The sequence below is a fragment of the Zerene cesonia genome, chromosome 6 (genome assembly GCF_012273895.1).
Source record: "Zerene cesonia ecotype Mississippi chromosome 6, Zerene_cesonia_1.1, whole genome shotgun sequence".
Taxonomy (NCBI): Eukaryota; Metazoa; Arthropoda; class Insecta; order Lepidoptera; family Pieridae; genus Zerene; species Zerene cesonia.
This window is the reverse complement of record NC_052107.1, coordinates 4,809,285-4,836,747: the sequence shown is the minus strand read 5'-3', so window position 1 is coordinate 4,836,747 and position 27,463 is coordinate 4,809,285. Positions and strand designations below refer to the sequence as shown.

Genomic DNA, 27,463 nt, shown 5'->3' with positions numbered 1-27,463 from the left:
GACAGATTCGAAATTCAAATGTAATATTTTTTTATAATTAAGTGTAACAGTATTTATGGCCAGACTAAGTATAATCGACCCCTTTCGACTCGATTTCGACCCACTTTAAAGAGAGAGATTTAATTATCCTGATGCGAGTGAGGCAATTAAGTCGATTCTATAGTTAACGCGTGATTTTTAGTCTTTTTTTTACAAATAAATAAATTATTTACGTAAACCGCCGCATTCATATTTTCCTTAAAAACAAATTCGTGGTGTGGTAGATCAAATAATAAATAGTTAATAATATAATAAAAATTATTAAATAGGGGCGTTTATTATAACCGCGCTTTATGTGTCATAAACCTAACTACCTAAGGCGTAATACTCGTAAACAATTTGCAGTACGGGATCCATTGGATTAGCATCGATACTTGATACTACATAGGAACATTTAAGCTCAATAAGCGTAGTCGGTATGCGCATAGAGAACGTGGCAATATGAAAGATGCCACTTTTTATTACTTGTACCAATATATTTAATATCATAATATTTCTTAGTTTGCAATGTTCTCCCATTTTTTAATTTTCAATTTAAACAGTTTACTATTTCTTTTGATACAACCTTAACACTATCGATACATAATACTTAAAATAAATTAGGTGCAGTGACTTACTGCAATAGACATTAGTTTTTAATATGAGTGGCGATCAAATTACTATTGAATCCTACTACTACAAATATAAATAGAAGAAATTTTTATTGAAACAATTAGTCTTAAATTCTACTCTCCAGCACAAATTAAAATACCAATTGAACAACAACTGATTTAACTTTAAATTAGAATTCACGGTAAGCAGGTAAATGCTATATAAAGTTAAAAGAAATTAATCACTATTATATAATTGCACGATTGTACTAGATATAATTTATAATAACAAGATGATTAATCAAGATCATTATCAGAATGACTAAATTTATTTAAGAGGTAAAAAGTATAAGAACTAATTGCAAGATAATTTTGATTAAATAATCTAAATCTTAACACATCTTCGCCCTACCTCTATAGAAACAGAATTCCAAAAAAAAAAAAGAAAATCAATACATTACCATCAGACGTAGCGGCTGTGTTTGAAGGGATTACTTTGAAGGGGCCAACCGAACTAATAATTTTGTTACAATTCATTTTTACGTAATTATTTTAACCTAATAATGTATGCTACGTCTGGTTGTGTACTGCGAATTTAAGAAATTGATTCACACTCAAGGTTCTATCTAATCTATGATAAAAATTGCTTTATCACATTTTGATTAACGACTGCCCATGCTAAATTCGCTTATCGAAGTTTGACAAAAAACAATTTGAGACGTTATTTGCGTGTATATATTTTAATCCGAGATAATGTAATGAACTTGTTTATTAGATTACAGTAGATGATGTTGATATTTTTTGTAGCGGCGTTTCCTCGTGGCTTGGTTAGAGCTTTTGTTAAATAATCTATTTCTTCAGTCGAATATAGCAAAGAGAATTAAAAATTTATAACTGATTAAACAAGACTACACAGATGTTTGGTTCTTTAAAATAAAAAGTTTGGATATAAAAAAATACTAACTATAACTTTTTTGCGAATTTGAAAATAAAGAAACGTTACTATTTATCATTGGAATGAAACCATTATTCTGTTAAAAAAATTATAAGAAAATATTAAAGATTACTTAAAACCTTACGAACTACTCGCCCGAAAAAAATAAATGGTCAAAAATAAAGATAGAAAGAAAGATAGTCGGTGTTTTACCCCCGGATGATTCCTTATCCCTTGGAATTTCCGGGGCAAAAACTATCCTACATCCTTTCACGAGTCACAAACTATCTTCGAACTGATGATCACATGATTGATGACGAAATTTGTATCACATCACATACTCATCACATATCACATATTGTGTGTCTGTCTGTCTGCCTCTTCTTACTTTCGCTTTTTAAATATTAGTATTTTAATATAAGTGGGCATATTAAATATTGAATATTAATGCATCAGCAGAATAAGAATTTCGAATCATCAATCAAAACCTGTTTTTGTTCATTCGCGGTGACTATACCTACAAAGTACCATATCAATAGAAATTTGTGCGAAGCAAAGCTAAGTATATTGATAATAATTAATGTGTACATGAATTCTGATAAGGGCCTTTGTAAATCGTATCAGGAATTTAGAATTCCTAACAACATTCCTTATATTAGCGTAATGATTTTGCTTATGTTTCAAATTATGTGTTGATGAACTATTCAATCTGTAATGAAATTATAATATAACGAGATCATTGTAATGTTAAATTGTAAGGTCTTATTGTGCGTTTCCCAGAGGACGCAGTTTTATTTGATGGACACGTTGTTAGCTATGATGATGATGACGCGGTGATGAATGATGATTGCGATTTATAAGAGGCATAACTTTAAGATATTGGAGTCAGCACTCTTGCTCCGCGGCCGTTATCTTAAAAAACGATTTCACGCTATATCTCGAAAGCGTAGAGAAAATTAGACAAAACATAATTCGTAGCAAATTGAATTGTCTAACAACCTAGATTCTATTACTTTTTACTGTAAAATGATAAATCAAGAATTTATAAAAAAAAAACTATATAAATATTTGTTCAGATTTTTTTCATAACTTAGAGCAAAAGACTTAATCTTGTGAGGGATACACATTCTTTTAGTTATTAATTTGTGTCGGCTTATACCGCTCAGTATGTTTGTGATTTTTTTCTATGCTATCAAATTTGTAGCATTGTGGATTATGTAATTTAAAGCATTTAAACATGTTTTTATTAATGCACTTGAAATATAAATGCACTCTATATTGATACAATTTTATAGTCTTAGTATGACAAATTCTATATGGATAAAGAATCTACTACTATATAATTTGACTACAGACGAACTATAAATATTTTTTTTTTACTGAGATGAGACTGGGCTCAAAACCGATTTCGCTAGATATGAGTATTGCTATTGCAATTTTGTCTTTATGTAATTGGTAAGAATGAAATTAGTTCGTAATAAATCTAGATAACTTGGCACAACAAGCTGGTCAATTAGTCTAATATAATAAACAATACTTACCAAGATTTTTAACATTCATGCTCTGTTCTCGATATATTGTTTCAGGATTCGTCTTATGTTCACTTTCGCTACTTAAATCTCGAATTACAGTTTTAGCCTTAATATCACTATCATTTAACGCACTTTGTTCCATAAATATAGCACTATGAATATCATGGTACGTCAATACGTTTTCTAATGTATTATTTGCATTATCTAGTGTCAAAAGTTTACGTTCTTGCGCTGATTTATCAAGCTTAGTAGAGGACGATACGATATTAATATTACTGCATTCTTGATTTAGTTTTCTAGTTATATTTTTGATTATTTGAATTTCTGATTTGATATCCTTGAGTTCCTTTTGTATTTGGTTTATATTATCCTGTTGTTTTATTATTTCTGGATACGCCATGATTATCTTGTTGGAATACCTGAATAAATTAGTGGAACCAGTCTTTTCTTTTTTCCTCTTTTGCACCCATAGAAAGGCTTTTCTATAGAACTATTGTTAGCACATTTTGCATTTTGATATCTCCCGAATCAGGTAGAAATAGTTCACGGTACTGAAGACACTGCGGTATTTCTCATAATGTAACATGTACTAGTAGAAAATGAAAAATTTTGATATAAAAGACGTAGATATCATGCGGAAGGATGTAGACTAAGTCATGACCTAATAAAAATAACAAAAGCTTAAAAAGTACTACAAGCTACTAAGTCATATTTGACGTATTCCTATCCTGTATAAATGTCTATAAATGAACTGTTTTTTTAAACAATATAAAGGTTTAATATCTTATCTATTACACTATGCATATTATACAAAAATGCACTATCAGAGTATTCAGCAATCTTATCTTAATAAACAAAATTTGGCTTCTCTAAAAGGTAAAAGCTATTTAATCTTCTTCTCCAAAACTTAAGAAAGTTGAAAACTTCATGGCTATTAATTATATTTAGCGTAACAAACAGGACGTCTATCGGATCAACTGGGTTCCAATATTTAACGAACAAAAAGACATACACCTGTACCGTTGATTATTATCAAATTTCTATAGAATAATATTGAAACGCAGAACACTTCCTGATCTCTCAATCAAATTTTCTGAGTGCGCACGTTAACGAAAACAAAGTGGCACTCTAAGAACTGGGATTAGTGGAACGATAAAATAGAATTCCTCGATAAATTGACAGATGGTGTTCGTCACAGCGCCGATTAGATAACTGGTGATTTCCACGTGCTCGGACATTGCTAGTCTCGACTCATACGTATATATTTATTACATACAATTTATTCAGTTAAGGGGCATATAATTGTAATATTCATATTACATTAATCTTGATAGTTATAATTTATCAGTGTGTTGATTAGTCGATCTAGATAAATTTCTACGCAGATAGATTATTTGTGTGTTTTATCAGAGACAGAACATCGTCAAAAATTTTTATTTGGACAGAAAATAAGAGACGTAATGACTATTTATAATTCACATTTTGACAGGTTCGCAACATTATCAGACGAAGAACCGGTATGAAATTTGAAGTAATGAATGTTCTATAAATACAAAACTCTACATTTTATTTTAATGTCTAATACCCGGAAGTTTGAGTACTAAAAATGTTTATTTAAATAAAATACAGTTTGTACAGCTTATTCAAAAAGCATGATTATTATAAATCTATTATTGATAATTGTAGAAATATTATGTACGACAAAATAAAAATTTAAGCATTACTTTAAAGAAAAACAAACAATGATAGTTCTGTATTGCTTTTCACTACCCCAGTCCTCCGACCTGGCAAACCAACTTTCTTTTCATTTACATTTTATCTCTAAGTAAGAACTGTCTTAGGTTTACGTCGTAACAACACTAATTGGCACGATCTCTATTCACGAGATATTTTCTGTTTAACAAGGTTTGCTTACAATTTAATAAACCGAGTTCAAATCCACGATAACTTTTATTATATTACGATGAAACGAAATTTGAAGTTTCAGCGCTGACTTGCTACCGTGGAAAATGCTAATTAATAATCATATCATATTGAAATAATTATATCATTAGAAATTAAAAACTTTTCAAGGTGGATAAAAAGGATTTTAAACAGATTTTTTAAATTTTTTTTTTATATGTTACAGTCGGCAATGGAGCTGGTGGGACGCCTGATGGTAAGCGCTACCACCGCCCATGAACATTTGGCGAGGCATAAAGTCCATTGCAGACCTAATTAAAATGAACACGCTCGCTGATCGCTCAAAACGTCAAGATCAATAATATAACGAATTAAGTCTTAAAGTAAAAGTAAATAGCTCTTATCTATACTATCATTTAATTGGGAAAAAATATGTTTTACATGTATATCAGTAATGTATCCCACAAGAACTGCTGGAGTGATTTCCAATTCTTTGACAATTAGAAAGCTGAAACTTCACTGAGTGACATATAAATACAGACTGTGCATGTACATAGGCGCCTAAAGCTAAGGCGAATAGCTTGTATAATATAAATAATTGTTGTACCTACATTTCATAATAAAAATCAAAAGCAAGAATCGCCTTAATGAATAGCGAAAAACATTATTGTCTTGCTATTATACAACACCACTATCAAGTTTTACGATAAGGATATTTACGTATTCTCTATTTGCACTTTTATGTCTTAGATGTTAAGTTGATATTAGGGTACTAAATAAACATCGTATGCATCGACTGCGTCGCCATATGTATCACAGTGCATTCTCTAACGATCGATGGTGACCTGCATTGATTAAAACTAATCGTCAATAATTTATGTAATGAATCAACGATGCACTTGTGAGTGTGTGTGAGATGTATATATTTACTAGTTGTTCGCTCGCGGCTTTGTTCGGGCGGTTATTGGAATTGAATGTTTGACCGCGGTAAAAGTATCTTATGAGTATTCTGGTTACTATCTCCAGATTCAAAAATCATATGTAACCTTTTTTGATCAAAAGTATTATTTTTAATTTTTTATTTACTTATTACAAAATAATAACTTTTGGAAGTTTGTAGTTCAGTGCATGTATTTTACGGTAATAACACTATCGTGTGTGGATTTAAGCGTACCAAAATTATTTTTTGAAACTAAAATGCCAATTTTAGTACTCTAAAAGCATAAGTACTAGTGTTCAATTGGTTGGTGATAGATACATCGTGAAGATTTAAAAAGTGAAATAAATAATAGACAAAAAATAGACAAATGTCAAAGCCGACCTCTATCCCACATTCTACAATTGTAACGGAACGCACCCGAGCGGCGGTAAATTTCAAAGAGAGGTTAACGCGACCATAATTCTATACGATGGCCGCGTTGGTCCGCGCTCGGCCAATGGGAGCGCGGCAACATAAAATTTGTCATCGGCCGCGTTTTTGTAAAATAGTCGTTATGAAGTTAATGAGTCGTAAAGAGTCGTTAAGAGTTCGTTAAGAGTTTCGTTGAGGTTCTTTGTTAAATTATTGTAATAGACTAAAGATTTCGCAATATAGGAATGTAATCATTGTAAAAGTGTTCAAATCTTTAGTAGTGAATAAACTATAGTGGATATTTGTGTTTTGTTCTTCATTTCTACACAAACTCCATTATACAATATATTATTCAAGTTCGTTTGATACACAAATAAAATCAGCACCCAGGCTTTTCAATCACGCCCTCGGCAACATACGAAGCCTACCTCTGAATAAAACATAATAATGTTTTTTTAAGACCTTTCCTTTTTATATTCCATATGAAACTCTTCCACTTCGATTGGATTTGAGCGCAAAATATTTAGGCGATACAGGCCTTGATAAACTCCTCTGCCAATTACTCAAACTATTGCACCCGCAGTAATCTCACTTGGTACTTCATACACCTCCGTCCGCGCAATTTTCATAAAAGCGGCACTAATATCTTGCTTCATGTATGCTTATTTCGATTTAGGGATCACTGATAGCTCACTATGCAGAGCATGCAAGACGGTTGAAGAAACGGCAACCCGTTTCAACCCGTTATCGTGGACTCTACGGTCGTTGCGTTTACCTGAAGTTTTTAAACTTCATGGAGGAGCTAGGGTGGTTTCAGCTTTTCCCCCTTTCCCTTTGCCTGTTCACGCAAAATAAGCGCTTGTTGCGGAATTTTTTCACATCGTTTGTCCACGATGGATTCCTAAACTAAAAACTGAATTTAATCAAATTTGCACATCATGCGCAGTTTGATTCATCTTAAAAGAAGGTAGTTTGTATTATTTCAATTACAATAAATGACTACCCGGGCTAAAACTATTCTTATTTTTTGTTGAACTCACCGTTCCTTTAGTTAAACAGATATATCTTGCGATCATTCAACGGTTGTGTTTGCCGCAGGTGACTCCCTTGGTACTCTTCTGTCATAAGGTTTTGCAAGGACCGAGCTTCGTGCTTTAAAAATATGTACATTCATTATAATTATATAAAGTCTCAATTCTGAAGATAACGTTTTTATTCTATTAATCTTATATCTAAATCTCTGTTATATATTAAATCAACAATTCTGCCAAATAGATATGGGTGTACAATTATTTTTAATTACTCTTTCTCCTTATTTTATGCAATATGGAATATTTAATACAATATTTTTTCTTAGTTAGGTCATTCGTGAGAAAAGGATTTCTAGGTTTCAGCTGTGACTAACAAAATAAATTTCAACCAAGCACAACACAGAAGACGGATCACCTAATTTACCGTAAAGATAATCGGCCTTCGAAATACCATCTGGCCAAACCAGTCAATAACTTTAATTAATCAATTTTCACAACTCACATTTCTGATTCAATTATATATTGGTAATAAAAAGTACAGATCGAGAAACAATTGGGATGAATCAACGTACCCGCGTGATCGGTAAACTTTTAGCTCTTATGAGCCATAACACAGCCTCTGTGCATGGCGGTGCCGTCAGCGAACCTTGATAGCATGCGTATTTCTTGAACGGCGGATTGAAGAAACTCAGGGGGTATTGAAGAATACTAGAATTTAACGTTCTAGTCTTCATAGCCATAATTACTTCTTTAACACCGCGTTGAGTAGTGTTCTGATACTGTAAGAGGAGAGTCGTTCAAAAGAACCACTTTTAAATCTAAAATTAATATTTAAAATCCCACCACGACATTCTTGGGTGCTGGAATTAGTTTTCGTCCATTATTTACCTATCGCAATAAAAGGCATCCCTTAATTATCATCACTACGTTATATTGCAGGCAATGGGGTCATTGACATTATAAATGTTGTGTAAATATCAACAGCTGCAGAAACACAATGCTAATAAGAATTAACGCCTTGACAATTTACCCCAGATTTCAACATGCACCTCTTTTTGAACGTCGGTTAAAAATACTATTCTTTATTTTGGATACATCGTCGTATTTAGGGATTTGCTTTATATTTAATGTAGGAAGAAAGATAAATTTATAAAAGAACTAGCTGCACCCGGCAAACGCTGTTCTGCCTTACTCTTATCGTTTAGTGGTATGAAAAATAGATGTTAGCCGATTCTCAGACTTACCCAATATGCTTACCAAATTTCAGAGGAATCGGTCAAGCCGTTTCGGAGGAGTATAGAGACTAACATTGTGACACGAGAATTTTATATATAAGATATATTATATTGATACAGAATATATTTATTATTAATAAAAAGTTACACGCGCGCGATAAAATATCACTGACAACATAAATCCACGCTTTATAAGTATTAAAATCTCTTAGATATAACGATAGAAGAAAGTAATTAGTTTGCGACTGAATTTAAGGGTCATATTGAGATAAAAATAAAGAAATCTTTTTTCGCAAATGGGGCTGACAAAAAGTTTATCGAGACATTAATTTCGGATTTCAATGTCAGGATAAAGGAGATCATAATCTGGGTGAGGGTAATTGTTTGACATTTCCATTAAGTGCGCAAATATTTTTCAGCAGTTGTTTACACAGATTTAAGGGAGATGAATACCAGTAATTGGTATGGATCATATTGCTTAATTGTATTCAGTTTGTACAAAGTCATTTTAAATGCTGTTCCATATTTTATGTGGTACTAGCTGCGCCCCGTGGTTCCACCCGCGTAAGTCCGTATCCCGTAGGAATATCGGGATAAAAGTTGCCTATATATTCCAGTTGTCCAGCTATCTACGTATCAAATTTCATTGCAATCGGTTCAGTAGTTTTTGCGTGAAATAGCAACAAACACACACACACATCCTTACAAACTTTCGCATTTATAATATTAGTAGGATAGTTATATGGTATATTCTACTATTCTAGTGTTTATAATCACACTAATATGAAAAATGTGAAAGTTTGTTTGTTTGGATGTTTGTCCATCAAACAAGCTGAAACTACAGAACGGATTTTGATCAAATTTGGTATACAGAAAAAAATAAACACACTTTTATTTTATCTCGGTTTGGTATAAAATACTATGACACTTTCATACTCAGCTTAAGGCCGGTTTGACTTTGAAGTAAGTCTAAGCTTCTACGCATTAAAAGCGAGTTATTTTTCATATTCTTAAATGCCGCGCAAAAATGCCAGAAGGTTCTTCATTCCTAACGTAGATTTCTTTAAGGGTCGTAAACCGCAGTCACGTTACGTAGGTCCGTAATTTCGCAAGCAATCGACATTTCATTATTTATGTAGGTGCTGTGACATACAAACCAAACACATTCAGTACTTTGTTTCTTCAGATTAAATAGGACAGGTTTTAGCACATGCATGATGCACGCAACCAATCGTCAATAAGCATTATGGTTAATTGTACGATGATCTCTTGTCAAGTCTATTACAATGAAAATGATCACGTTATGACCAGGAGCTGTGGATGTACATTACACTTACACATAAAGACAATCGATCGGTGAAAGACATTTACCAGAAAAGAACAAAAAACTATCCTTTAAAGACCACTAAAGACACTTTATATAGTAATTATTAAATCGTCAAAGAAAAATATATAATAGAATTGATTCACACCTTACCATAAATAGATTAACAATCCCAAGGAATGCCAAACGATCTCTGGGAGAGGCGGCAATTGCATCTCTCATAGTTCTATACTCCGCCGAGATGTGTAACACCTGTGTCTCGAGAGGGCATTGTACTCCTTCTATCTTGTGCTCTGAGGGCCAGCGTAAGGTCATAGAATGGAAGAGGTAGCGGCGACTGTGACCAGCTCCACCATAAACCATTGGTCTGTGGTTTGGATCCCAGAATCCGAATAGAATAACTGAAAATAAAAAAAATAACTATTATTTTTCAGAAAATACGAGCATTTATGTATGAGATATACCAAAATGCTTTAAGGTTTGGTTTTTTTTTTAATAGCTAGAGTGTAAATAATTAAACTTATTAACATTTTGCACACTGTCACATAAGTATATATGTGTAATATATGTAAATGATAAGATATATATATAAATATTTCAAATAATTTGTTCTAGATATAAAAAGTGTCACTTTTTCCTTCTTAAAAAGAAAACGTTTCCGTCATTACTTCACGTATATACATTGTAGATATGTACCTAGGTACCAAATCTCGTTACAGCGTGATGTTCCAAGGAGGGTTTTACGATAGTTCAGTAGATACAGTCCAATTGGGCGGGAAACGATTACTTTTGCTATACAATGAAATGAGAATTTATCGTGTCCCCAAAGACAATTCGCATTACAACTGGCTGCTTGATTTATGAGTATTTTATTTAACGCTGACTTAAAATATAAAATGTTAATAATTTTCAACCCTCCGTAATCGAACTGTGTCATCAAGACGGCCATTTTCTAGAAATAATATCGTTCACGTCTGGGGAGTTTCTAATTTAATTGCTAGTTATTCCCTTTAATAGAATCTGCTCAGATTTCTATAAAACATTTCAGTATTAAGGCTCTTATAATATTCTATCACGTATTGAGACTCAAATTGATGTCTAGTCACCTTTATATTGTCGTCACATGTTAAAATCTATTGCAATTGCCAGTGCTATTATTGTAAAAAAATAAATCAGGACGCATCCAACTCTAATATGAAGAAAACTTATATATGTTAAGATGAGAAAAATTCGGTTTCTGAGACTATGATTTTTCGATATTGAGTATAAATAAGGTATGGTTGGGTACATTTACGATTCAACATGTAAAATTCTTAATAATACAAAAAATATTCGTTTACGTTAAAAAAAAACCTGTACCACATAACACAACATCACAGATAACATAATACTCTATTATATAATACTAGGCTGTAACGAACAGATGTAAGAAAATTAACAGTAATAGTGCCATCTATCGGAAACTATCGCATATATATCGTATATCGCTACATTTATAGACGTTACCCATTTAAGTTCTCGTCTGTTACTTTTTATTTTGCTATCGCAATAAAAATATCACATGGGTTATCCACTCATAGGGCATTCATTTTATTGATATTATGTAAATCGGCAACTTTTATCTACATATGCTCAACATATCAAACGTATTTATTTCAACGAGGAAAAACACTGTTCTGTTAAAAATAGCTTCGTAAACAACTCATCATTTTACTTTCATATGTGAAAGAAAAAATGTTTACTGTGGGATTTTCTTGGCTTATACCGTAATAGATAAATACCAACGCGAACTTTTTTCTATATCTAAAAGAGGAGAAAGGCCCCATACAATGTTTTGTTATATATCATAACTCACGTTCTTTTTCCGACACTTTAAGCTAACATCGTTGTATTTTATCCAATTTAAAGTTTAACATGTTATACATTAAAACTTGAAACCTAAAAGAAAATCCGTTCTGTAATTTTCAGTTTATTGCAAGCGGACACACGTAGAAAATATTAAATTGTCACCTTTTTTTTTTTTTTTTAATGTCATAGCGGGCAGCTGAGCTGGTGGTTCGCCTGATGGTAAGCGATCACCACCGCCCATAAACATTCGCAAAGGTAGTAAGTACCTCTGTGAATGCGCTGCCCGCTTTTATGGGGTAAGGGAAAAGGAAAGGATTAACGACTGGAAAGAAGGAATGGACTGGGATGGGTGAGGAAAAGGAAACGGGCCTCACCTTATATTAAATAAATCAGGAGTTAATTAATTTATTAAAAACTAGCTATTCGCCCGCGGCTTCGCCCGCGTAGAATTCGCTTATATCGCGCGACATGGTAAGGAGTATTTTTTTCGCATTAAAAAGTATAGTTTGTTCTTTCCCACCATCTTCATACCAAGTTTCAGCAAAATCGGTTTGACAATAACGAACTTTCATATAAACTTTCATCCCCTCTTTCAACCCTTTCTACCCTCTTTTCGCGATAAAAAGTATCCTATGTCCTTTCCCAAGTTCAGTTCTATCTTCATACCAAATTTTATCTACATCGGTTCAGTGGTTTAGGCGTGAAAGCGTAACAGACAGACAGACAGACAAAGTTACTTTCTCATTTATAATATTAGTAGGGATAAACATGCCACACACAGCTCACAAGAGAGCAAAAATAAACAAAAAACTTACAACGGTCTCTGTTGTAACGTATATAATAACTGTGAGGACGTAAGTCATAATTAGCGAAGACTAGGCTTCGACTATGTTTGGCCGTTATTAGTCCCTTTGTTGGTATGTTAATGGGTGATTGTGATCGGCCATTGCATTCGGGATAATCTTGATACCATTTATGTTGATCTAAAAAAACAATTAATCTATATATAATAATAATAATAATTTTCGAAGTCGAAAAGGCAGACGCCCATAGTTTCCCATAGACCCAACCTATCAATCCATAGAACATCCCCTTTCCATAGCCCAGTTTTGTTCCATGCCATTTTTTTTGCAATAGTCCTACATCGGCCGTGGACTGCCCAGGGCTGTTTCTCTGTATTGCAGTCATGGGCAGGCTGCGGCTGTTGTCCCACAACATACTAAATTTTTAAAAGGGCCTCTGCGTGTTGTATCTGTGTCCCCACGTAAGCCTTCCAAATGACCGGGTGCTTTCCTTCTGGAGGTACCCGAGTATTATGGAGAGATACACGTAATAATAATAAAAATCTTTATTTATCCATACCTTACATTAACATTGCATATGTGGCTTGAATTCTTGAACCAAAACTCATAATAAACTAGGCCGAGCCTGTATCTTAGACGACAGTATCTTCCCACTATGCATTTAATATAATTTTGTACAATATATCAAAACAGTATATCGCGAAATATATACACTATTTTATAGTTGCACATACAATTTTAATACGAGAGAAGACAAGCGTACGTAAGGTTACAATATAATAATTACAATGAAGGTAGATTAATATTAGCACAGAATAATATGTCTTATAACCGATCGTTGATGACGGGTAGGATAACAATGCAAGTTATGGACTTGAAGTAAATTTTAAGTATGAGAATATAATTGTAATATTATTTCTCTTTTTATAAATGTGATTGTAGTTTATATAAATTTTGGATGGCGACGGTTTTGTTTAAATGTAAATAGATGAAGTATAAACATTAAAAGTTGATGATTTTTCTTCCGTTATTAATAAGTTGCTCGTAATATTCTTCGTGATGGTTTATTCTAAAATTTTGAATAAGTTTTTAATTTTTATACAGTTTTGTTATTTATGCCAATTAATTATTTTTTGTTTCCATTGAAAGTATGTAGTACTATGTAAATTAATTAACAGTCTACCGTTAAATTATAATAGCAGAAGCGAATTTGTTATAATACTTTATCTTTGTCATTAAATTATACGTGGGGTATATATAGTAGCAGCTGTGCTATCCGCTTCCAGCCGTAGACGAACCGGCGAGCAAAAATAAGTATTTCTATAGGTGGGTTATGACGTACATAAGCTATATCACTGCCAAGTATCATCAAAATCCATTGTGTGGTTTCCGCATGGAAGTGTAAGAAACATAAATCCATTCTCACAAACTCTTGCGTTTATGATACTAGGATAGGATAAGATGTTCCATAAGACAGACATTACCGTCGCCGTAGAGTCTTAAATATTATCTAGTTTTGTAAGCAGAAAGACCGGGCCTAAACTGTGATGATTAGATATAGATAATATACGTAGACCACTACATATCATATATACCTACCTTCATAACTCCACCTTTTCGTTATCGGTCCTAAAATAACATAATTATTTATTAGTTCAATAAAAAAGTAGAAAATCATTAACATTTAAATTTATTTTTTTACCTTTTTCGTTCTCCTTTGTTTGCTTTTTGTGTTTGGTCTTGGAAAAGGTCTAAAAAAATGGATGATTTAATACGCAGATAAAACGTTTTTACGTAAAGCAAAATCTTGGAGGTATAATAATATTATTCTGATAGTATTATGATTAAGAACTTTGTCTTCTTTAATAACGGTTTGTAAATATTCGTTTATTAAAACAGAGTCGACTTAATATGTTACTAAGAAAATTTATAATTACCCAATAAAACGGAAGGTCTTAAATTATTATGATCCGTTTGCACTATATTATTATATTATGAATTTGACAAACATACTGCTAAAATCTATTTAGAGTCCTGTGTATCTGGTTGTACAGTAAATAAGATGGAAAAGAAATTCGTTTATTTGTAGGTCATCAAAATGTACAAAAGTACTGTTTTACTATAACAATTAATATTCTTGCCTATTTAATGAGAGTATATTTATACTAGATTATTAACTTACGTGAAATCGTTTCACCAGATTAGAAGGACTAGTCACCACCTCAGGAAATTGCGTTGGTAAATGAAACACCCAAATGGTCTTCGGCTGAAAATTAAACCCACTTATAAATAAGGTGCAAGTGACACGTCACGATTCCAAAATGGAGTGCATTCACGACAAGAGACATCTCATGTACTTAATGTAGGAATCGAGCACGCTCCTGCATGAATTGGGCTAGCTCGTACTATGGAAGTATCACACCTCTTAGAAAACCTGCGTGAAATAGTAGCATGCTACAGTGTTTCATTGTGTGAGTAGGGGAGCCGGAGCCTGTTTCCTTTTTCTCATCCTTCCCATTTTTCAGTCGTCAATCCTATCCTTAAAAGCAAGCAGCGCATTCGCAATGTCACTACTCATACGAATGTTCTTGGGCGGTGGTGATTGCTTTCCATCAGGCCAGGCGATAGTGGAATCCCGTATTCCTTTCATATTAATATTGACGAAGTGTCGATTTAGTGTCAAGATTGATATCCTCGGCGAGACCGAGATGTTTAGTTAGAGAATGTTATTAATTTTGAACCTTAAGATGCTAGAGAGCGGTAACGGTAATGTCCGAATTTAGGTTGAAACGACATTTCCAAGACTTAATCCGCCCATTAGCCACGTTTTGTCGGTGAGTTAATAGAAAAGAAAATATAAGGGACGTGCGGCCTTGCAGATAAAAGCGGTTGTGTATTATATTTTAGCTTTAAGGCATCAACAGGTCTAAAATTTATATTGAGTTTTAAACTTCTGATGAACGTTACAAAACCATAGAGTAGTAACCAATTATTAAACGGTATTTATTGAAATAATTGCTTGTTATCCTTGAGAAAATGTGAAACGTAGGCAATCTATGTCCTCTGTCGGCAAATATTTTAAATTTTTAATCGACACATCTGTAATACAATTAACGCTTTTTAAATATTTTATGGTTTTTTAATCGACTTATAAATAAATTTGTTAAAAAATAGGTAAATAGGTTGTCAATTCGACTACTTATATTATTTTGTGTATGTTACCTGATAACTTTTTACTGGGTAAATCGATTTTATGATTCTTTTTTATTTGAAAGCTTGTGCCTGCCGTGTGGTCCCATTTAAATGGTTTTATTTTGAAATTTGAAGACTTAAGTTTTCTATTAAAAATAATCATTTTATTTAAGAGTTTTGCTTTGCATTTTCAAGGATTATTATTAATCCCTCCTAGTTAATTCCACCTCGTGAAATCAAATATTTACAAATATAATAGCAATTTAAAATTTTCACGAAACCACTGTTAAAAAAACATCTTAAAAATAAGTAAATAAGACATAAATCGGTGAAAATTATGCGAAAGCATGAATGTGATTCGTGTAGTATTCGGAACTTTTACATACAATAATGTTATTTTTTGCGGATTTTTCTGTTTATTTTAGACATTTGGTATTTACGGATAACTAGCATATTATGCTAAATTACCAAGCCAGGTTAGGTAATAACATAAACAAAAGTAGCTTGTTGTTCTAGCTGAAAAGTATAGCCTTATATATCCAAGGTAAAGATAAAGTTAGAATTATAATTTACTATCAGCATGAGCGGGCACTAAAACGGGACCGATGTTTTATAAATATTTGATATATTTTAGTGCGGGAATAACAGTACATAAAATTATAGTACACACAGCGATTGTATTGTTAAGAAACTGGTAAATAATCGAAAGTATTAAATGACTTCATGTCAATTTTTTTCATTCCAACACGGCTGATTGATTTCAAATGAAATTTGGCTGTGTCAGTCTCCTGCTGAATATTACAGCTTTTTGTATCTAACGATGAATAGCGTCGTTTATCAGTTCCGTTCAGATGAATGGCTTTATATAAGACGTTATAAGTACCTGCCCATATTGAAGTCGATCGCGTACTTCATTGTCCAATTGCCTCTGTATATCATCAGCATCATCCAAGAGCGTGTTGGGCCGTGTAGTCGTTTGGTCTTGTGTGCAATCTGAAATAATTTCAATGTAATTGGAATTTTTGAAATCGGTCCAGTAGTAAAGCTTCTAAAAGCTCTTCGAATTGCGTGTTCAAAGAAACTCTTCAGCATTATATTGTTATATATTTTAATTTATTCGATAAAAAGCAGTAATATTATATTATGATTTAAGCATGAAAAAAGTAGTTAATATCATTGTAAAATCATTACATATTACAGATAATACACACATATACAGATTATAAACGAAAAAATGTGCGGAAATTAACAACTTTATGATCAGAATTATTGACCAGTCGCGTCAAGAGGTAGAGAGTGATATAGGCTTCTATTGCATGGGAATTTAGGAAAATAGATTCATTTCTTTATATATCTATGCTAACAAAAATGAAATTATTGATGATAACAACAATTTTTAATCATAATAATATGCATAATATCTCGACATTCATATTGCGTCAATCTCGACTTTTGCCGCCATTCAAATAAAAACAAACATTTAAAAGCATCCCACATAAGGTCATGGTCCAATTTTTAGATTTGTTGTTTCAGTATCAACATAAGAAGCACGATTAACGATTAACGCTTATCAATGTTGCTTCAGTGCCTATATCATTTGTGAGCTTTCAACCAGCTTACAGGATATTTGTGTAGACCGCCCATACATAAACGTCCTTTCATAAAATCAATACACGGACAGATAAGTAAAAAACAAACGTTGCTACACATGATGCATGTTCTGACAATACATTTTATAACGAATTGTTTTTATACGCTATTAAAGTAGATTGAAATAAAGTTATAAATAATTAATAAACGTGTTGGTACGATTGAATAAAAATTACCTAATATAAAAACAATTACAAAAATATTTATCGAATATATCATGATTTACATAAAATGATATAGAAATAATTTTATATAATTTACACAGAATTAAAATGAGTGATATCACTGGAATACATAAAATATGTGTAAGAATAAAATAAAGGTATAATATATTTTGGCACCTTCGCGCGCCAGTGCTAGATTGCCCAATTCGTGCCGAAGCATGTTATATTTTTAACATAGTCACAGATAATATAATCTCATCTATAATAGATTACAAGACAGTGTTATATCCCCAACTCCCAGACCTATATAAATTTGCAACGAGCCTCCATAAAAGAACTAACAATACAAAGGTTGATTCTAATTTAAAGTCAATACCAATTTGCAATAAATAAATTGGAGTGACATTCGACCTTACTTACCAGAAAATAACACTTGGTTTCTCGTGAATACAAACAATATAAATATGAATTTATACATGTTATCAGAAATCGCACAGCCTAAGCTCTAAGAAGCCTGATAAAGATAAAAATATTGTGTGGTGTTCAATATACCGGTTTTAAGTGACCTAAATTTACATCAATTGTCTATGACATTGATATGACATTATTTTATGTCAATAGTAATTATCATGGTTAATTATTTTGACAGTTTGAAAAGAGGTTTTAATATATATTTTTTTTTCATTTATAATTTATTTCCTTTAGAATGAGTAAGCTTACTAGGTAATGTAGCACCACGAAATACGAATATTGTTAACTATGTAATACTAAACGAAATGAAAATATCATAAAAAAAGCAGCAAATGAACTCTCAGATTATCAAAAGTGCCAACATTTCGAAATTTTTAGCTACCTGCTCCCTTTTTTATTTCATTCAAAAAACAAGATCCAACATAATGTATCCTAATTTTTTGAGTTTAAATATCATCTCATTCTAAAATATCAAGCACCAAATGACGTCATTCATACGACATTTTTTATTACGAATACATTACATATTTTTCTTGCTATAATAACTGGCATTACTTTAAAAGTCATAGTAATATAATTTAGAACTTTTTATGTATCTGTTCAAATTTTAATATATACTTATTAACAGTATTACCGCCTTTATTCTACCGTATATGTGAAAATCTTGTTTATATTTACCCCGTTGCCACAGAAAGATTATACAAAGCATAGTCGTGCGAATTTTAATGTAAAGTTTGAACAAGTCACGTCTATGAGACCCCTTATCTCGAAAATAAGACGTTGTATTCAGGGTATGCTGCCTGAAATTCTGCATTAGTCAAATATATTTGCCTTTGTATGTTTGTCATGCAAATTTTCAATATGCATTGCGGTTCTGCTCGCAATCTGGCGGAGTGCCCGAATACCATACATTTAACTATTAAATAAGATTAAGTGGAATTTGTTAAAAGGTTTCCTGTTCTTCACTTTAGTAGTATTTTATTTTTTATTGTTTATTATAAGCATATATTATTACATAATTATATATTATACTACGCTAGCTTTTACCCGTGTCTTCGCAAATGTTAAATTCGGAGTAGTTTAATCGATGTTATTATACAAGAAACCTTACTCTTGAATCATTTTATCTATTAAAAACAAAAACCCCATCAAAATCCGCAATAGTTTCAAAGATTTAAGCATACATAGGTAAATAGGTTCAAATAGAGAAAGCTTTGTTTTATACTATGTAATTATTATCCAATTACAAAAGGAGGAGGTTGTCAATTCGGTTTTATTTATTTATGTTTGTTACGTCAAACTTTCGACGGAGTTTGCAAATTTTGATGATTCTCTTCTTTATTTCAATGCTGGTGCCTGCGCTATTTAAATTATTGATTTAGGTCGAACAAATGGAAGGTGGACGGTGTTTTATTAAAAATTATTGCTTTAGAGAAACAGTTCCACACTGTTTTCTCTTTGAGCTGTTTCACCCGCTCTACAGAAATTGAATTCTTTTGGCATTAAAGGTCAAATTATTATTTACTCTTTCGGATTTTGAACGAAGACGGAAACGCTTATTTTATTTTATAAGTAACTATCGCGCCCCGGCTTCGCCTAGGTACTAATTTATCGCAATTGAAATAATATAAACTATCCTATCTTTTAAATTAGATCAAACTGCACGTGGTGTGCAAATTTGATTAAAATTGGTTGAGTAGTTTAGGAGTCCATGCCGGACAAACAACGTGACACGTAATTTGTATATATTACGATGACATTTTGTGTCGCGAGAAAATATCCAAATCGTTTTCTTTAAGTCTTAGTCCATTGAAAAGTTACATTTGGGGTTGCGTTTTTTAGAGGACGCAATTTTATTTTTTTTAAAGTGTAGGGGGGGTCAGTGTAAAGCTAAAACCAAGTTTGTGGGGTCGCCACCCTTGTCCCGCCATCTTGAAAATAGGGGTTGAAACGGTTTTTATGATATATCTCTTAAACTATTTATTTGATAAAAAAAAATTGTTAACATTTTTATTGCAAATTAAATTCTCTACAACTTTGGTCCAGTAACTTTTTATCGTAGAACTATAAATAAAAAAGTTATAAGCGAAAATCTTCAGAAATTCGACCGCTCGGTCTAGTAAAGTATTTACACCTTTTGCCTTCACAGTTCTTATTTTATTTTCACCTAAAGGTTTTTTACAAATAAAACAATCACTCATGATGGAATAATAGAAAAAGCACGCTTAAAAAGTCTAAATGCTAATAAAAAAAAATACAGTTATCACTGAAGTTTCAATCGTGTCTAAAATCACTCGAAATCGTATTTACAATTAAAAACAGAATAAAATTTCAGAAACAGAACAGAAAAACAGAATTCAAGATGGCGGCCGTGGGACAAGGGTGGCGACCCCATAAACTTGGTTTTAGCTTTACACTGACCCCCTCTACACATAAAAAAAAAATAAAATTGCGTCCTCTAAAAAACGCAAGGTTAGGCCTAAAAAATGTAACATTTCAATGGACTATCTATCAAATACTTAATTGGTTACTATTAGTTTGACTATGAAGGTAGTTTGAGAATGACTCTCGATAGTAAGGGTTTCGTAAGTATAACCATAGATAATTATAAAAAAATAATACTATATTAATAGGATAACCTAAAGAGGAAGTGCAAAAAAATTGGTCACCCATCCAATTTATGATCGTGCAAACCATTGCCTAACTACAGAACACTTAATAGAACTAGCTTTACCTCGAATTTTATTATTTGTTGTTATGGGGGCAACAGAAATATCTAAAAATGTTAATCGTCTCTATCATATTTCATTAAATACAGGCTGGTTGCAGATGATCAGACAGACAGACAGGCGGATGGCAAAGTCTTAGTAATAGGTTCCCATTGTATTTTTAGAGACGGAACCCTAAAAAATATGATTCGTGTTAATATCGTAATTTTTTATTGCAAAGACTTTATGGTATGCAAAATAACTGGAATTTATATGATAAAAACTAAAAGCTAGGTGGACGTGCAGGCGAAGGGTTCTGTAGCATTATCATTAACACAGACAACATAATACTATACTAGTATCATTAAATAGCAACAGATGCAACTAAATTGTGTTTTCATAAAAGTAACAGTTTCCAAACTACCGATACAAATTTTACATAGTGTTTGTATGTTAAACTATGTTACTTGATCTTTGATATAGTGCCATATCTGAAACTTTAAACGATAATTTATTCAAACCAATCCTAGTTGACAATTTTCCTTGCACGTGTTTTTTATCCAGATTTTTTACTCTCTTAGTTTCAAAGTAAGAGGAGGGGAGAGGGACGGGTCACATTGTACCACTATGAAACGGCTTAGCTCTCAAACAGACGAACAGATAGACATTACGAATCTATAAGGATTCCAATTTTTACCATATAGCTGCAGAACCCTAAAAAAAGTAAAAAATTAACTTATTCATCCATGAAATTAAAATGTGAAGCTAATAAATGATGGCGCATTTACTTGACGTGATTTTTATGTGCCTACATAATATTATACCCACATAAAACCTATTTGCGATATCAATCGTACTAGCCCACTTCAAACAATAACTTAGAAGGTCCTATAAACAAACCTTATACATAAAATATACAATGTTAGAATATTTCATGAGTAAAGCCATACAATGGTTTATAAATAGTGTGCTACCAGTGGTAAGTTTTCTTCAATCAAATGTTTTTATTTGTGGAAATTAAATATCTCTGCAACTCGAAACTTTCTGGCCACAATAATGGCTTTGGACTTTTTTTCCGCTACGTTTGATACATCCATTGTTTTGTTGAAATATTCATTTGTGTTCAATTTTGGAATAATACAACTCCGTTTTACTTTTCAGAAAAAAGTAAATTAAATAAATAAATAAGAACTTATTAACATTTACTTTTGATTTTTTAATGAAAGTTATAATATTTGTAAAATATTGCTTAAATGCATATCGTTACATATTTCGTATATGTACTTACAATAACAGATTAAAAACAAAGGCCCTATTGAAGTTTCCTACATAACACTTTCCTGCATTCGTGACACAATCAATCATCATAATTTTGTGATTATAATCTCAGACAAAGAAATGCTTTAAGTTAGCAATGTTAAAGATTATTCTATGATCTCATTTATGCATTTTATCAGATAGTACCTAGGTAATAGGCGGTAATAGAACTCGATGAATTCATACGCCTATTAAAAATGATTATCTAATACACCTGATATATAATTTGCCAAATTTTTTTTAAATTTGGAATTTAAGCATTGCATAACGAACAATATCTATAGGTGGGTATAACAATGTACCTATACATTGGATTAAAGATTTTTTCATGAATGATGTCTTAGGATTCTTTTTCTTAGAGTTGCGATACGCTACAGAATTTGTAATCGTCGTTTACGTGTCACGGTCTTTTTCAGACAGACATGACATGCCGCTCCGTTTCATAAGGTTCTATCCTAAGAGCATTTGAACGAAGGAATGGTTGCTGCTATAATTATTATCTAGAGTCCAGCAATTAAAGTTTAACGCAAATTACGTTTATGAGATAAAAACATCTGCATGTTCTCTATCCTGCATTGAGTTAAGTGTAGCATAAAGGCTGGATCCGAGTCAGAAAAGGGGCCACACGGGAAGCTTTGAAATAAAAAATAATCCTATACAAGTACTATTTTAAATCAAAATCGGTTGATCCTGTCGACACTTGCGAGGTAACAAACAAAAAGGCAACATTTGGCCTAAACCAACAATAAATTGACCGATGAAGTGAATAGATTTTTTGTACATTTTCGTAAGTACCCACGTAGTTTTTTTGGTCGCAATAAGAATGAAACGAGAAAAAGATTTGATTCATAAACTCGATCCGTGACGGAACGGAGGCGGTGGGCGGTAAAAAAATAAATATTTCTATACCGTACAATCAAAAACCAAACAAAGAAACGATGGTCTCCTACTAAAAAATAATCTATATTACCGATAACTTTCCGGCAGGTAGTACATCATCATCATCACCATCAGCTCATAAATGTTCCCACTGCTGGGACAAGGGCCTCCTATGAGGGTTCAGGACATAATCCACCATGCTGGCCAAGTGTGAGTTGGCATCTGCCAACTCCCACTTATGCCAACCCGCACTTAGCCAGCGGGTTGACATATGTCACATGTCGTCGAACTTTTGATTCTTCGACTTGCCGTTCGCCGACTCGCCACATGCACAGATAAATTGAAAAATCAATTTATTTCCTGCACTCGAAACTCCGATTTATGGATTTTAAGTTCGAGGTCCTCACCACTGAGGCTCCACTACTATTACTTAATAATTAACGTAATAAAATAGGAAGGTACGTAGGTAAATGCTAAGGCTAACTGATATTCTAGTCCAGATTTTACAATATACATTATCTTTATATAATTATTATATGTATGAGAGACTACGCGAGTGATCAGCTCTACTTAATATTTGCGTTTTATTTTTATCCCGTGTTTCATTTATTTTTGAAGTCGCGGGTTTTAAAATTAATTTCCCTTTTTTAATTACTCTTTAATCGTCGTAGGTTTTATTGTTAATATCATTAAAACTCACTTAAACAATAATTGAGCAATTGATAAAATACACACCAAGAAAATCTTGGTTTAATAAATTTATCTACACTTAGATAAAAAATGTGTTATAGTTAATGGAAAATTATAACATATTTAAACATATTTTCATGTTTTTGTTTATTTATTATTAATGAAAATCATGATTTCTTCATTAGATACTAACCGTACAGATTAAGGATGATAAGAACCTTAAATTATCTTTGAAAAACTACTAATTTTGATTTTAATTGACAAAAATCTTACAAATTCTAAGTATCGAATTATCAGTGTTGCCACGGTTTGCTTTGATTTACCATCGACATCAGTTATTCTTATATCAGTATTTTGCACGTCCACCAGCGTCAACACTTAGTAAATAAAACATTAAATCGTATGTCTGTCTACTTACCCAGACATTAAAATATGTTTTTTTTTGTCTCTCGTCCTTTATTCACATTATAAAGCGCTTTGTTTGCTATCGTCCAAAAGAATATCAATGTAATCATAGAAATAAATTAAGTATGCTAACAAAGACGTCATCGTGAAGTACTAATTATATACGGATATAAAAATCGAATTGGTATAAAATCGATCTATAGAAGAGTATCAAAGAGTTCCTAATGGCTTTGAGTGTAACTCGTAATTTAGTTTCAATGTACCTTAAAATAAAGACTATAATTCTCTGTAACGTTAGTTGTTAAACAAGTTGGTCATGATTTTGAGTGGGGGAAGGCTCTAGCGCAGCCAGTGTGACGCTGACGCTTGTCGGTTGCAATCGGTTTTAACGATTTAAATAAGAAATCGATACAGATCCGTAGTGAAAGTGCTCGATTTTTAAATTTATAGTTTCCTCACATTCTAGTAGTGCTTGCAAATGTGAACAGTGGCAGTTACAATTGATAGTGTGTTTACAAAAGTGGACCTTCGATACAAGTGATTTCGGTTTTTATACATGGGAAGTAAAGGTGATTATTCTTTGCAGGTAATTACACATTACAGTTAATGATGACTAATTTATTTTTTCTCAATTCAATGAGGCGGCTTCACATTTTAAGGAAATTTAACGTTTCCATTGCGACGAAAAGTCCGGTGACTATCATTATCGTCCGATTTCATCGCATTTATGTCACTGATTTTACACAAAATTCAAACTCAATATAGCTTTAGCACATTTATTGCAAGGATAAATTTAACATCTTACTATACAAAGATCTAACAAATGATACAAAAGAAGAGAATGCCGAAATTAAATGAAACAGAATTGGTGATGTAATATTGACATAAGGAAAAAACATCAAACGAAGATTAGTTCAATAAGTTTATTGTTATTAAAGTTAATATCAACGATTGTTATTGTAACTTTATTTGATTTAATTTTTGTTCCATTTCTACATAAAGTTTCGGTACTATAATAGTAAAGTCATCATTACAATACGTACTAACTGCTGACATCGTTTTTGGCAGATTTGAGAGGGGATAGAAACTGCCGCTCACGGATATAGACCCCAGTCACAGTATGAATAATATATTTCTTTACTTTTTATAATGATCTATCTGTTCGCTCTTGCTCCAGCCGGCTGGACTTTTTAATAGAAGATAACTTTTTATTATCGTTACGAAGAATAATAAAGGATCAGGATATCCAAGCGAAGACAAATCGAGTAGAGCAAAAATATTTAAAATCTGTTCAGCCTAAATAAATGTAAAGATAATAAAAACTATAGAGCACGATATAGAACTCTAAGCTTCTTAGATAAAACAATAGTTTCAAACTGGTTTTGGGAATTAGCATAATATAATGCGAAACAGATTCACTTGACGGATTTTTATACTTAATTATATTATTAGGCTTCGAACACGTTCGGCAGCATGAACACACTCTTTCACTCACACACATTCACACACACGCACTCACACACATTCACATGCAGTCACACTCAAACCAATTCATATGCACACACTACATTACACCACATTATCTAGGCGATTATGAATTATTAATACACTAGTAGCTGTATTTGATCTCTGTTGATTTTATAGAGGAGACTCCGTGACCTGTAAGAGGTACAGACGCTCTACGCACCAGAATAATAAATAGTACAAGTAACCACAGGCACCAACTTTCTATGTTTAGTTAGTGTTTTGTAAAGAATAGCTTATGCATTGATAAAACCTGTTCAAATATCGACTATTTAAATAATCAGTTGTCTAATAACTGGTTGTCAAATATTGTATGTACAAAGAAAACATTTAAAATTCTGTATTTGAGAGAATTTTTATCACTCTTCATAATGATAAAATCAATAAACTCATATTAAAATTTAAGTTTATAGTAATTAAGATATTGAATTAATAACACAAGTTATAAAGAACCTAATGTCTACCACGACCACAAGGAACGTCAATTAAATGTTTAATTAGTTTAATCTATTTATAATTTCTAAAATGGAGGAAAAATAAAGCTGATATCTACTCATTTATGCGATCCAGCTAAGAATAGGATACAATGAACAGTTATTGAAATGCTGAAACGATTTCTATGTGAACGTATTTTTTAGACTTTAAGAAACTTAAACTTTAAAGAAAGTACAGTAACATTATTTTAATAGGATAAATTAATAACCGGGCGAAGCCAGGGCGTGCAGCTAGTATGTTAAATATAATATACCAGGGGCGAAACGCGGGGGGCGGAATGCTCGTAGAAAATGGTTTTACCGTCACATAATATATCTAAGTATAATTTTATCTATATACTCTCCGGACAGGCAGATGCACCCTATTCCACCCCAAGCACCCTATGCCTTTATAATACCTACCAGGATTCTGAAAACATACCTGATTCCTCTTTTGTAAATTCTAAAAAAATCGGCATTTATCGAAACTTTAACGTCAATTTAAGTTATGTAAATTATTTATAATGATATAAAACTACAAATGAATATATTACGAAACATCCTTTTTTAAAAGTACTCAGAAAAGATTATAAAAAGGTTACGATGGAAATAAGTCAAGATGTTATAATTGTAATGTATTAAAACAAAACTTAATGCCAAAGCCAGTGATTTAATATACTGCCTACGCTATATAATTCCTCTTATACATGCGCCTACATACGACATTCCTATGTCCTTAGTCTTCATTGGTAGTTTGGATATATGAATAAAACAAACAAAGATTACCACGAATTCGAATCATCAAAAGAACCATCGATTATTAGTCTTTCTACGTTAAGAAGCATTGGTTTAAAAAATCTTAGGACGATTATTCATTTGATTTGATGTGAAGTCAGTCATATTTTTAACTAGCTGTGCCCCGCGGTTTCACCCGCGTAAGTCCGTATCCCGTAGGAATATCGGAATAAAAAGTTGCCTGTATGTTATTCCAGTTATTCAGCTGTCTACGTACCAAATTTCATTGCAATTGGTTCAGTAGTTTTTACGTGAAAGAGTAACAAACATCCATACATCCATACTTACAAACTTTCGCATTTATAATATTAATAGGAATTAATTTTTAAAGAAAATTCTTGCCAACATATTTAAAATAACTGATTGTCTATATAAAGATTTAACTAACATTAAGTATATATTTATAAACCTAACAACTTAATAAGAACATACTCAAATAATTGGAGTAATCAATGTCCAAATGAATTGAAAGATTCAATAAGAAATTGATATCTTTTAGTAATATTCTAATAACCTATATAACTACCGATATCATCATCATCATCAGCTCATATTATTTTTCACTGCAATTATTAGGGTATTTGAATATATAAACAAATTCTATAT

At 32.1% G+C, this 27,463-nt stretch overlaps 3 protein-coding genes across 3 annotated transcripts in view; 1 reads left to right on the top strand and 2 right to left on the bottom strand.

The window, feature by feature from the left end:
* Nucleotides 1–4,299, bottom strand: part of LOC119840432 (carbonic anhydrase 13) — a 14,374-nt gene extending 10,075 nt beyond the window's left edge. The window contains exon 1 of the mRNA XM_038367045.1: nucleotides 3,105–4,299. Within this exon, the coding sequence (XP_038222973.1) occupies nucleotides 3,105–3,495 (391 nt within the window). The 5' untranslated portion in view covers nucleotides 3,496–4,299. The remainder of the gene's footprint in view (nucleotides 1–3,104) is intronic.
* Nucleotides 4,300–7,395: 3,096 nt separating this feature from the next.
* LOC119840605 (carbonic anhydrase 1-like) lies at nucleotides 7,396–17,815 on the bottom strand. Its single transcript, XM_038367292.1, has 8 exons — nucleotides 17,773–17,815; nucleotides 16,665–16,774; nucleotides 14,772–14,855; nucleotides 14,292–14,340; nucleotides 12,602–12,769; nucleotides 10,092–10,339; nucleotides 7,952–8,158; nucleotides 7,396–7,500 (listed from the first exon to the last, which is right to left on the bottom strand). Exons 1-8 carry the CDS (start codon nucleotides 17,813–17,815, stop codon nucleotides 7,396–7,398), a joined length of 1,014 nt encoding a protein of 337 aa, XP_038223220.1.
* A 6,602-nt stretch (nucleotides 17,816–24,417) lies between these two features.
* The window catches only part of LOC119840556 (tyrosine kinase receptor Cad96Ca), a 54,988-nt gene continuing 51,942 nt past the window's right edge, over nucleotides 24,418–27,463 (top strand). The window contains exon 1 of the mRNA XM_038367242.1: nucleotides 24,418–24,651. The gene's annotated coding sequence lies outside the window, so the exon portion shown is untranslated. The remainder of the gene's footprint in view (nucleotides 24,652–27,463) is intronic.

What these genes read in the sequence shown, in the direction of transcription:
- LOC119840605 (XM_038367292.1), bottom strand. Translation starts at nt 17,815, where the DNA reads ATGCTTCGGCACGAATTGGGCAATCTAGCACTGGCGCGCGAAG. An exon ending in ATCGACTTCAATATGGGCAG is followed by an intron (nt 14,856 to 16,664) that starts GTACTTATAACG and finishes TTTAATTTTCAG; the next exon opens with CCGAAGACCATTTGGGTGTT. An exon ending in AAAGTTTACCGATCACGCGG is followed by an intron (nt 7,501 to 7,951) that starts GTACGTTGATTC and finishes ATATTTTTAAAG; the next exon opens with CACGAAGCTCGGTCCTTGCA.